Source organism: Anser cygnoides, chromosome 5 (assembly GCF_040182565.1).
Source record: "Anser cygnoides isolate HZ-2024a breed goose chromosome 5, Taihu_goose_T2T_genome, whole genome shotgun sequence".
Lineage (NCBI taxonomy): Eukaryota > Metazoa > Chordata > Aves > Anseriformes > Anatidae > Anser > Anser cygnoides.
In genome coordinates this window covers 7,291,701-7,305,300 of record NC_089877.1, presented here as the reverse complement: position 1 = coordinate 7,305,300, position 13,600 = coordinate 7,291,701, and the positions used below count along the sequence as shown (strand labels likewise).

General features: G+C 39.3%; 1 protein-coding gene across 6 annotated transcripts in view; it reads left to right on the top strand.

The window, feature by feature from the left end:
- Nucleotides 1-13,600, top strand: part of KIAA1549L (KIAA1549 like) — a 125,305-nt gene that overhangs the window by 99,717 nt on the left and 11,988 nt on the right. For 5 of the 6 annotated variants that reach the window (XM_048046672.2, XM_066997512.1, XM_066997509.1 and 2 more), the window contains 3 exons: nucleotides 3,359-3,706; nucleotides 10,301-10,398; nucleotides 11,606-11,751. In XM_048046672.2, the coding sequence (XP_047902629.2) occupies nucleotides 3,359-3,706; nucleotides 10,301-10,398; nucleotides 11,606-11,751 (592 nt within the window). The remainder of the gene's footprint in view (nucleotides 1-3,358; nucleotides 3,707-10,300; nucleotides 10,399-11,605; nucleotides 11,752-13,600) is intronic. The other variant, XM_066997511.1, reaches the window with a different exon arrangement.

The window sequence follows — 13,600 nt, the reverse complement described above, 5'->3', positions numbered from 1 at the left end:
GTGATAGGTTACATAAAATTCTCTTTGCCTGATGTGCTGCAGATTCACTGCAGTGCACCTCTTCTAACAGTGGAAGTATTTTCTGTCTGAAAGCAGAAAAATGCCATGGGAAAATGGAACAGGATGTTGAAATCTAGTTCCCCAGCCTCAGCTTGCAGCGTGGGCTGATTTCCCTTGCTCCCGTTCAAGCTACCTCGGTGCTGTGCCAAGCATCTGACAGGCTTGGTCTCCCAGGATACCCACAGGCGCTTAAATCTATATTCATGCATGGAATCCGTGCTGATCTCACCCGTGGTGCATCTAAACACCCCTGGAAATCTGACCTCTGGAGACAAGCATACTTCAGACAGTTGCAGCTGAGGCATTGGTCCAAAAGAATTCTTTTATTGGATTGTTTTCTTTAGCCATTAAGTTCATGTGGCAGTTTTTTGAGAAATTGGGTTTAAAAGATCATGAATGATATAATGTACTTATGAATTAGGGCTTCTTTTTATGCTGAACCTTGTGTCCTTACTTTTTTTTATCTAATAACATCTCATACAGCTTTTTGACATCTGCCTTGTTGTTCTAAATGTTCCGCCCTCCTCAGACTCCTGCTAACCTCCTCCCACTACATTACTTAGCAGCAAGTTCCACCAACTAAATGTGAAATTTGTGCTTTATAAGCAGTTCCAAATGATCCAATTCATGAATCAGGTACCTCGTTATCTTCAAGTCACAAGATTTTTACAGATCAATAAATGGCATTCTATTTTTCTGAGCTGTTACCAGTCTGCCTAGGTTATGTGTTGAAGTTTAATTTCCCAACCATGATAAATGGTGGTGGATTTTTATTTATTTATTTTTAGTAAGAAAAAAGATTAAATTTTCCCTTTCTTGAAGAAACTTAAGAATTGCTAGATTGGTATGAACAACAAAGTCATAAGAGTTTATGCTCTATCTGATTTTGCATTGCTCTACAAATAGGAGAGGGAAGTAAGAGCTCAAGATCTGCCGTTCCATACTATCAATGCTTCTTTCTTCTTTCTTTTCTTTTATAATTATTTTTAAATGGTTCCCCTTACATAAAAATATCTGATATTTCAATTATGGTTGTCTAAAATAGTTAATTCTGTATAATGATTTCTGTGATATTTCTTTAAATCACGGTCCAGTTTCTTGAAGCTAAAAACTGGTCAGAAAATAAGGTCAATAATTACATCCCTGTCTGTATAGAATGTGTAGCTTTTGTAAATTCTACTGTTTGATGTTCTGAGTATAGTATTTAGCTTTATAGTATGTTTTTGTAAATGGATTATTATTGAAGGTCACCTTTTAGTTTTAAATAATCCCACCAGGGTTTAGTATTGTCACCTTTACCTAATAAGTAGATCAAGCGAACTTTATTAACATCTTTATTACTTCCAGCATATACAAAGACAATTATGAGTAGAGCAAATGCTGTAATGGAAGAGTCTAGAACCTTTGAGCTGCTGCTGATCTTTATGCTAGGGCAGAAAAAAATTAATCTGGTTTTGGTGTAAAAGGAAAAAAAACAACCTAATTATAAAAGCCTAAGAGAGCGATATGCAAAAGAATTTACTGGTGCACCTTTATTTACAAGCTGCATTAATATAATTATATCAATAAGCTTCTGGATTAATGTTTACACAAAGGATTTTACTGATACAGTTGCAGCAGAGTTGTACCAGAAGTGCATAAACTCTGCTTCTCCATACAGGACTTAATTTTCCTTCTTCATGTTACTCTCGTTCTTTGTATTATATAGTAACTATGTCTGAACAATATCCAGATTTTTATGTTAACATTAACATAGAATGGTGTCTGTTTACAATACCTATGTGTTTTGATTGTTATGAAAGCAAATAAAATGCATCAGAAAGTGATAGGATGAATTGAAATATATTTTAAAACTTGAGTACGATTAACTATCACCAGTCTCCTCCAAAATCTTCATGCCAACTTTCAAACTGATAAATCAAAGCTGGCTTAATATTGTGCCATTATTAAGAATCCATTATTCATATGATTTATTTTAGACATTATTTTCTTTTACTGGACAGGATTAAAGAATCTAGAGCTGTAATGGCTTCACCAAGGGGTTGTAGTATAAAACCTGATTTATTTCCGGATTGGGTACTAGCAGGTCTCTTGTGGGATTCCATTCACTGACATTTCTACAGTCATAGAGATACAGAAGAACTATGGCTGTTAATCATTCAGTTGGGGCAGTATGGTTTCAGAGTCTCTTTGGTTGCACTTATTATCCTAGGAGTAACTCTAGGAGTATCCTAGGAGAGAGGCTGAGGACACTTTTGTCATCTAGTCTGGAGAAGAGGAGGCTGAGAGGCTACTTCATTGTTCCCTACCACTTCCCGAGGGGAAGGAGAGAGGGAGGTGATGGTATCTTCCCCTGCTAACCGATGACAGGATGTATGGGAACGGCACAAAGCTGTGCCAGGGGAGGGCCAGATGGAGCATGAGGAGCAATGTCTTTACTGTGAGGGTGGTCAAACACTAGGACAGGCTTCCTAGCAAAGTTGTTGATGCCCCAGGCTTGCCAGTGTACAGGAGGCACTTGGATAATGCCCTCAATACCATGGTATAACTTTTGGCTAGCCCTGAAGTGATCGGGCAGTTGGACAAGGTGGTCTTTGAAGGTTCCTTCCAACTGAACTACCCTACCCTGCCCTTCAAGTTAAGCTGCATGAGTACTATTTGCTTGTTAGAGCACCTGCTTTGTTCACTGTCTCTACGTTAGTTTTGGATAAATTTCTGTGTAACTGCTGTCTGGCTAGGTAGGGCGACTGAGCTGGTTTGGGACATTTTCTGCAAAAGACAGAATCTATCCTGTGACGTCATTGGTGGTGCTCCTGGCTTAGAAATTTCAGGAGAACTCCTAAACTTTAATTATTCTGAAATCTTAATATGTGTGAGTGAACAAAAGAATTTCAGTCTGTGTAGCTGTAACAAGCAGCTGCTTGTAAGCAGTCCTTCACAGTGATGGTACTATTTAGGGATCCATACTCCTCCTGGTACAGTTGATACTAACAACTAAGAAAAGAATGTCAGCATTAATTCTAATTGTTTTTAAGTGAATCCTTAACAATTTAATATGTTACAGATTGTCCCTGCTAGTTTTTGCAGCAAACAATGAAGGATATGAAAGAGTCTTTGAGTCCCTGGCTATTGTCCTTCCCTGCGTGGCATAATTCCTTTAAAACACTTGTCATGTGTCTATACTGTAACAAGTCCTGACATTGTATGTTATATCTCTGTTTGAGAATGTTTTGTGTGGAGCAGCACAAATACTGTCTTGTAAAGCTTTACATATACATACTTTTACTCCATCCAACAGACTGAGCCCGAAATTATAGAAGAAACAAATGTTGACCGTGTCAATGAGCCTCGGAGCTACACCAGGTCCCGTCAGGCCAAAGGTCATTCAGAGACCTCAACTTTAAGTTCTCAGCCCTCCATTGATGAGGTTCGACAACAGATGCATATGCTCTTGGAAGAGGCTTTCAGCCTGGCCTCTGCGGGCCACGGAGGACAGAGCAGGCAGGAGGCCTACAGCTCAGCACCACACTTGCCCTACTCAGAGGTGGTGACCAGCGCTCCTGGTACCATGACCCGACCTAGAGGGGGTGTACAGTGGGTACCCACATACAGACCAGAAATGTATCAGTACAGTCTACCAAGACCAGTAAGTGAAACTTCTCTTTAGTATACTGTAATATCATAAAGATAGTTCTACTCTGAGGCATATTTTTTGAAGATGGAGTCTCATTTACATGCTTAAAAACCAGGTGTAATGCCATGCTTATGGTAAATAAGTTTGGATAGTAGGGTGTATGTATATATCCTCACACATGCGTCTTGTGCATGAAGTCTCTTGCTGCTCTATTTTAGCAGCGAGGTTGTCTTGTCTAAGTTTTGCTTGAAAGAATGGGCTGCACTAAGCTCCAGACTGTTCAGTAGATCAAGAACTGGTTTGCATGTCTCCTCCTGTTCACTGAATGCATATTTGGAATCGGTCTGGTTTTGTAAAACAGATATATACATAGCTGGGTATAAAACATTCAACACTTCTGCACAAGTTCCGCCACTGAGGAACATCATACCAAGACAGGGACCCAAGTGTAATAATCCCAGTGACCTGAAACATGGGCTGATACTGACAGTCTTACAGTTACAGCTATTGGCGTGGGACTCACGAGATGGTTCAGGCTTGAGGGTTTCTTGGTTGACCTTATGTAAGTCACTTCTTATGCTTCACTTTCTAACCTCAAATTGCAGCTAACATTTCCTTATCTTACAGAAGTAATAAAGGCATTAAGAATTGATGTCTACGGATGTGAATTGTTGGTGATATTTTGTAGGTATCTAGACAGTAATAGCAGTAGTACTGTGGGTATCCTTGGCAGGTCAAGCTACTCTTGAATTCCCAGATACTGTATTCTGAAACTTAACAAAATCTTTTTTTTTCACGTATGTCAGGTACAAATCTAAACCAGGGATGATTGCTTTCAGATGAGAAATGGCCCATTTGTCAATATCAGTGTGAAAAAAAGCCTTATTAAATTTAAGTTGTTCACTTTAAGGTTTTTTTTTTTTTGTCAGAAATAAATTTATTGTTTTGAAAGAACGAGTCCCTGACTGGCTAGAATAAGAGAATAATGCAGAAAAGTGTCCTCAGTTTAAAACAACTATTACTAAGAATTCTTTCCATGACAATAAAAAATACATTAACGGTTGCTGCTTCTGAACTATTTTAAACATAAGTGAAAGCCAATGGCACTGCCATCCGAGGTTCATGCTGGTACTGTCTAAACCATGCTAAAGGATATTTTTGGCTCTTTGAAATTGGTCTGAAGAACTTCATGTATGGCTTCTAATCATATTTTATGGTTTGAATTTGATTAGGAGCTTAAGAGATAGCTAATAGCTAGTCAAATTACTTTGACACTTGAGAAAGTCTTTTTAAAAGGAACTGAAAAACCTCGTATGGTGACAGATTTAAGAAAATGTAATAGCCATACTTTTTTGGTGAATGCTTCACTATTTTCTTTTCAAGACTCATTACTCAATCATCTGCATGTTTTAGGACCTGTAAGCATTTGGTTTTCTTTCTGGGGTTTTCAAGATAATGCTAAAGAATTCCCCAAAGACACTTATATTTTAATTGATTGCCATGGGCTAGGATAGTCACAGGCTACTGGAGCTTGGATAAAGGCTGTTAATTCATAGTTTTCTGCTGATGAGTTTCCCAAATATAAGCTGACTTTAACTAATCTGTTTACCCATTTGTGCTCAAATGGGGAGGAAGGGAGGATTGCAATTGAAAAAAAAAACAGTTGAGATGTCTGTGCAGAGTGACCTGTGTGCTGGAAAAATATGCAAGAATTGCTGCACTTGACATCTTAGCACCCGTTTGCATGCCCAGGATGCCTCTGTTTGGTAATTCTGGAGGTGCTGAAAAGGGGAGCACTCGGGAGTGGATTGGGCCAGGCCATGCAGCAGTGTGTTTGGTGGCTGTAGCGGAGGTGTCCAGCTCAGTGAGCTGAGCGATGAGTGAGGAGCTGCTGGCAGGCTTGAGGGTGAGAGGTACGCGAGCACCAGGACGCTTGTTCCACAGGGGAGGACGTTTACTCTACAAACAAGGTATTATTTATTTTTGCCTTTTTTAAAATTCAGTTATTAGTTGCAATTAAAAGTCAACATTAGTAATGCTATTGTCATTTGAAATTTGGATTTAAGAGGATTTTCCTGTTTAGATGGAACAAATGCAGACATTGGCTTTACTTATAGGTCCCTAGATACAATATATATATAAAGGTCTTCAGCCCATCAGTCTCTTGTAAGATCTGGGCCTTCACAGTCCATACATTGGACTCCAAACTTTTACAAGATCCCAGAAATTTCCCAGTAATTTGAGTGCACCCTTCTCAGAGCCATCACTTACATGTTATTATTGCAAAGACGTTTCATAGTAGATACAAGTGCTGTATAAAATTTGTAACGTAGACATTCTCTACCTTTATAGTGGACAAATAATAAATAGGTTGAGGCAAAACAACAAAAATCTGCGTGATAATCTCCATCTCAGTGTTTCCATCTGTTCCTAAGTATTTGTCAGATGTTTTCAGGGGGCCAGAACCACTCTTCAGGGCTGGGTTTTACAGGTCTCTTAGGGATCTTTGATTTTTTTGGAGTGAACCTCCTGGCTAGTCCCACCACCAGGAAGCTGTGTATGTCTCTTGAGTGTGTAGCTTTCTTCTTATTCCATGCTTGTTTTTTTTTTTTTTTGAGACCTTACATGTTTTTTGTTTGTTTTTGTTTTTATGTGCCAGCATTAATACCTGAATTCTCTGTAGCTCCTGTGCGGGAATGCCTGTCTGTCAACTGCTCCTGGGGAACCTGTGATAACAGAGCTCCTTCATCTGGGGCTCTCTTCTTCTCCTGGCAGAGAAAAGCTAGTAAAATGCAAACTTGCAGTGTTGTGCTGGAGCCTCTGAAAACCAGATGAGCAGTATTTGGCTGGGTGCTTGTCATCCAGCTGGTATACTGAAGACTGGAGGACGGGATGTATAGAATAGAGAGTACAACAGGAGTCAGACCACGAGCGCTGTACCTTGGCAGATCATATTACTGCTTTGGAAATTCACATAGCTGAGTTGAGCAGAGAGCTACGGCCTGGGAAAAAAAGCCTCTTTATTACAGGGCTGGGGCAGTTTCCATCTCTCTTTGTTAGCGCTCCGTAAAGAGAAGTAAGAGTAACACAATTTGATCCCGAGGGGAGAATTGGCATTGCATAGCAGGCACAGGTGGACAGACTTACAGCCGGCGTGGCTGGTGATGAATCTGCGTCCTCGCAGCTTCTCTGCGTTTAACAGAGGTCAAGTGAGTGTTTAATCAAAGTTCAACTAATTCTAGTAACAATTAATAAACTAAATATAAAGCTCTGTACAGCTAGCAAAACAAAATCAAATCCATCTGAAATCAATGTTTGCAATTTTCCTGGATTGCAATTGAATAATCAAATTATTTAAATCATTCAGTGAGTAAACAAAAACACTACCCTTTTAATTCCTATGATGAGATTTAAGCAGATGGGCATTTAATTAGAAGGCAACATTGAATAATTTAGCCCAAGACAAACAAATCTGTAAATTGGAGGTGGTAAAAAGGCTTTGATACTGCAGCCAGTGAAATGTACCATTAAAGTGAACTGCAATGTTTCTCCTTCAGACTTTGGTTGTTGTGTGCTGATTAAACTCCTCCTGTCTGCAACCTGACAGGTGATACCTTAGACTTCTGTTTTTTGTACAAGACACTGATCAAAACTGGTGCAGGTGTCCCCTTTTGGCTGGACTTCATCTTCTGCAAGGTTGTGTTGTATGTCCTGGACCCAGAGGCTTTCCCAAAGTTTCCCTGCTAAACCACAGTTACTAATTTTAAATCTTCACTGGTTTGCTTTTTAAATATTTGGTGTTTTAGCAAAAACAGGCTCCCTCACTGATATTTCTTCCTGAAAGGGTGGTGTGAGCTCTGCAGTCTGGTACTTGTGCAGTCTGTCCTAAATCTGAAAGGTGATTAACATTACCAGTATTATTATAGCCTCCATATTACATAGGTCCTCAGTTTTGAACAAAATAGCATTCAGAATCCTTTCAGAATGCTTCTCTTTGTAAATTTTATTTTATTTATTTATATATTTGTGAACAGAAAAAGTGATGCACCACCTTCAAAAGATAAAGTCATTTTGCAGAAGAAAATTAGGCAAATTTTCTCTGAAAGCAGCATCTTCTCACATGCTGAATTGTTAGTTTTGTTTTGTTTTCTAGATTGGCTGTACAACAGTGTACAAATTTCAGTGAAGTTACTTTTTTTTCCTACAGTCATGTCAATCTAGTATGTAAGGGCTCATCTAAGCTTCCAACAGAGTGGCCTTTACAGTATCTGAACATTACTCTCCATTTGTTTTGCAAGTAGAAAAACGCTAATACTCTAACGTACTGTAGAAAGTCTAGAAATTTTAAAGTTTCCTCTCGTAACCATTTTGGTTTCTGTGGAGGCTCTGCGTAATGGAGGATTGACTGCTGTCCTCCAGAGCGGGCAGCGCCTTGGTAAGGTGTATCAAATCTTTTAATAGGATTTTTCACTTTAACAGGATTCCCTCCGCCCTGCCATTAGCAAAATGGTGCCACTCGTTCAAAATCGTTCATCTCCTATGTAAGCAGCAAAATAAATGCTTGGATTTCCTACTTTACTTTTTTCCCCAAAACTTTCAGGGCAAGTTGCAGGAAGTTTGTGAATCGTTCTTTCTGATTCCTTAAAATGCCTCCTTTGATGTCCACATTTCAAAGCTATGCGTTAATACACAAGAGAAAACCCAAGTCTGCATCTCTCCTTCAACCCTGTCATCCTCAGTAGTATCTGAAGTCACCAACGACTCTGAAACATATCCTGTACCTTTAAAATAGGGGAAAAAATAATTTCATACTCAGTACAAATGCATGCTGAGAGCAAGATGTGGGATGAAAGGATTATGGAGCCAGAAGGAGGCGTTCAGTTCAGTCTGGGAGAGCATCGCCAGCTTTTCAGATGCAGAAGAGGTATTGCAGACCATTTCAAGTCCAGTGCTAGTAGGAGAAATACAAATTAGGTTTCCTTTGATGCAACAGCATTTTTTTTTCTATACAGTTCTTTCATTAAAAATCAATAGTTCCCACACCTGTAGGAAATGTACCACTGCATTTTCATATTTTTCCACCTAAAGAAATAAATACTTTAAATATCAGCGTAGCATTCTGCAAATAAATATTGAGAGACATCATAGGTGGCATGAAAGGGAAAAATGATTTTCAAAGACTTGCCTTTGAGGGAGCTTACCCTGCTTTAAAAGAGGTGGGGGTGAGAGGTGGGAGAAAGATGCTTGGCCTGTATTGTTTTTCCCTTAGATACACTGACATCAGAAGTCAGCATTTGATACGTTATCTTTCCTGTGTGCAAACCCGGTTTTGCAGCTATTTGAGAAAAAAGATAATGGAGCACTGTCTAAAAGTGTGATTTGTAAAGATGATTACTTTAGATAGTGGTTTTAGATATTTAGTGTGGGATTTATATTGCCAAATTCAAACCTAGATGTAGGTGTTAAGTCAGAGCTAATCATGTAAATCCTGTAGGCTCTTTCAACAGGCAGGAGATGGAGAGTGACTCATCTCCTGCTAACACGTTTTTAGCTTTCTCTGCTGTTTGCCGAGGGAGATTCTCTGGGTAAAGCAGATGCCTCTCTTTTAGAGGGTCAAAATGCCGGACTTCAGACTCCAGATTTAGTCCAAATGCATATATCTTGATACTGCAGAGCCTCCCCAGAATTTGTTATTTGCTATCGCTCTGATCTTATATTTAATCCTGGGCATTTCTCTGAAGTGTTGTCAATAAAAACACAAACAACAATAAATAAAGCACAATGTGTAGGAGAAAAGTCTCAGTGAAATGTTAGAGAGATTGAAATCATCCCTCTGTCCTTAAGCATATTTTGCCAAATTATAACCTCTAATCTATAGCATTACCGAGAATTCAGAAGAGACATTGTCCTAAAGGTCATTTGTTGTGTGCCACAGCTTTCACGCACACAATTACTTGACCTTCACATGTATTAGTGATGAAACCCAGAACAGCTATGGGCAAAATGCTCAGTTTTGTGAGTTAGTGGGCTGATTGTGTGCTCCTCTGAGTTACTCTTCTTTTTCAACATAATTTGAATTATTATTGCTTTAGAAAGTTACAGAGCTTGGGGTTTTTGTGAAGAGTTTTCTTTTCATCTCTTCAAGGCTGGAAAAAAATGTTGAAATATTCATTGCTTACAGGCAGTTTCATTTCACCAGATGCTGCTCTGAGGATGCTTTCTGAATCTTTTGCTTTTGGAGGAATTGAAAATACTGAGATTTTTTACCTGTGGGTCCAAAGCAGCTGTTGAGTCTCACGTAATCTTAACAGATCTGCTTTGCCAGCAAGGTTACAAGTGTCACAGAGACAGCGTTTAATAAGTTTTTGCTTTAATTAGACTTTGTTTTGCCTCTGTGAACACATTTGTTCATGTTTTCTTCAACGTCCTAAAATCACCCAAGCATTGTAAATTCTATAATGAATCGGTATTTCTAGTGGTGCTACAAAATACTAGCTTCCTGTTGGCCAGCATGCAAAGCAGGTATTTGATTTCTGAGGTTATTTTGCTTTTTAATTTGCATGATATCTCTTCTTGTCTCAGAAGATCTTTCTCTCTCTTTTACAGGCTTATAGATTTTCTCAGCTTCCTGAGATGGTAATGGGATCTCCTCCTCCTCCTGTCCCTCCCAGAACCGGTCCTGTGGCTGTTGCCTCTCTCAGGAGGTATTTATCTTTTGGTTTATTTCAGGTGTGAACTCTAAAACCCACTGTTTTAGAAAGAACTGAGCCAAACCCTGAAGCGGCACTTAGGAGCCGTCTAGTTAAAGAAACACCCATGAAATGAGAAACATGCTATTTTTATTTTCTCTTTAATGTCAAGAGGAAAGAAATAACAATGAATTTTCTCTTCTGCTAGCTAATCAGTTTCAACATAATTAGGAAAGCCCGGCTCTGATTTCTTTTAAAACACTCATTGCCTCAACTCACGCAATGCATAATGGCATATCATATAGCAAATGTAGGGTAGATAATTCACACTGTTACTCTCCCTACTTTTCTCTATTCTGAGGACTTGCAACATGATACAGATGAGTTATCAGAACCCTGGGTCCAGAGATTTGTGCCTAGCTTTCAGATATCTCACACCTGTGTTTCCAAAGCCAAATATTTGCAAAAACCTGATTGCCTTAGCTCAGTGTATACATTTTGGCATATCCTCACACTTAGGCACTCGATAAAGTGCATTTCAAGGAATTTTCGCACTTCTGTGGTGGATGAGCTCATTTAGCCTTCAGTATTGTGCTGTTGTGCACTGCCTGATGCCAACTGCAATTTGAAGGCACCACAGGCCTGCTGAGAATTGCTGTGGAGCACTGAGACCAAAGGAAACTTTTTTTCTGAGTGTCTGCTAATGATATTCTAATTGCATCCAAATATTCAGGATATGGATATAGTTTTCTGGCACACTCTTGTTTATCCATTACATTTTAGCTCTAAAGCAACTGGGACACATCTTTTCAGTGGATGTTAGTACTTCTCACATGCAGTTTGCACTACTTACCATAGTAGTCACCTGCTGTATGATACCTTGTCATATGCACTGTAGTAATATAACACTGTCTATGGTTGTCTATTGTGTTGATTAGCTACAGTAAAGCTTTTTCTTTGTTTGTGTTGCGTGTCACAGGCATTTGTTTGATGCAGTAAGCAAGGGCTCTATGCAACTGTGATAACACACTTGAGCAAAGTAGCGCCAGGTTAAGAAATTCTCAGACATTTTCTGAACTTATGCCAGAACATAATCAGATATCTTATCCCTAGCAGGCTTGTCATGCTGTGTCTGACAGGCATGTATGTATGGCTACAGGTCTCACCTATTAGTCAGGATGTCAAAAGTTTCTTTTTTTTTTTTCTCTCTTTTAATGCACAGGTCTACATCAGATATTGGCAGCAAAGTGAGAATACCTGAGTCCAGTGGGGTGGATCAGGCCCAGCATCATGATCAGGCATCTTTTGCACCTGGTTCAAGAGCTCCAATGTCTGTTGGCCCACTTGATCAATCAGCTTTTCACTCAGGTGAAAAAATAGACCTGCAGACCCAACTTGCATCGTTGAGAACCACACAATTTGTTTTGCATACAAATGAGTATATGGGATATAGCAAATAGAGATGATTATTTGGAGAAAGGTGTTAGGTATTTTAGAAGGTACAACTGAAGGGGATATAGAAAAGATTATCCCTTTGTAAATGCAGAAGCAGCTACATTATAAATACTACCCATCTTGCAGAAGCACCAGGAAATGGTCATTTCTGAAGGTAAGACCCAGCAGTAATGTACCAGATAGTCTTCCAGTATGGCATTCTGCTGGCTCACTAATCAATTAAAGGTGTAGTAAAAAAGTTCATTTGTACCACAAAATCCAGTGGAAATTTTAGGGGGGATTTTCTAGCTGGTATAGAGGGTATTGGTTGGCAAGAGCAGAAGTTGCAGTATTTGACGGGGCTCAGCAGCAAGAGGCAGCTGTCTGGCAGACCCCTGAAAACACCAGCAATCGTCATGTGTCTGAACCTTTACAGCTTTGCATGAAGAAAAGCTGTTGCCAGTAAATGTGGTGATCTAGGTTAAAATAAGGTGAGAACAGTAAGAAATGCAGCTGTTTTTCTGTTAAACATTGAGCTCGCTTCATTAAACTGAAAGAAGATAACTCTTGGCTGATACTGCTTGAAATCACTGGATTCTCTCCATTCAGTTAACCCTCAGTAGCAGTTTGCATCAGCTGCCTTTTCTCTTCCTCCTGAGATCAACTATAACATAGTGGTTGTATCCACGTTAGCAGTAGAGCAGACCAACAGGAGCAGCTCTGTAAAGCAAATCAGCTGATAAATGAGGGCCTGACATCCATGCTGTCTGCATTTCTGAATTTCTGCTTTTTCCATACACACACTTGGCACAGGTCTCAAGTGACCCATGGACTGAATGCTCATTAGAGCATTTGTTCCAGTTTGTTTTCATCTGAAAGAGGTCCAGTTTGTGTACTTTGAGAATGCTTCAGGGCTAACCAAAGCACAGAGACTGGGAACAGTTGGGAGATCACCTTCAAAAGCTGTAAGTAGTAGTGTTGCGTAGGAGAAGGCTTAATGGCATTAAGCACAGCTTGGTTTGTAAGGAAGGGGAGGAAAAGCAAATGGACATAAAGAAAAGTGACTGATGTTTTTCAGCCTAACTGGGGGATGTCTTTTATGACTCCTTATTTCCTCCTGAGAAACTTAACCCCTCGCTGTGGTGACAGGAGTGGACTAGTGAGGAAGGGTAAATTGAGGTGATGTGCCCCCATCCACGCAAAGCAAAGGCAGCAGTGCTTTTGCCTGGTCAAAGGTTATATGTTAGCTAGTCTGCCCTCCTTTTTTGGAGAAGATAGCTCCTGCTCAAGTGCAGAACTTGTATTGGGTCAAAGTCTCTCCATTGTAGAAGTCTTACGAGTTCCTGATACGAATTTGATAAGAATTTTGGTTTTGAATTAATTGATTTAATCGGAAGATTAATCTGATACTTTGTTTTGATGGTATCTGCATAACACTTGGCTGGGAAAATACTGGAAATAGCTTCTCACTGGCAAAATGTGTTTTCTTGATGAGCTATAGAAAAAGACTTGAAAGATTAAAAAAATTGTACATTGTCATTTCAGTTTGGTAATTGGCAGGTTTGTTAGACATTGCTCTGTTAATCTGCAAGAAGAATTTCTTTCTAATCTTTGTTAGAAGTAATAGAAAGTTATCTGCGTTGTATTCAACATTTTCTACTGAGAATAATACTGTGGATATGCAAATCGGTTGTCAATTAATTAAATACAGTAGATTTGAAGGATCCATTCTACTCTCACTTTTATCGCTGTACCTTCTGCAGTGTTAGTCTAAAAAGAGCAG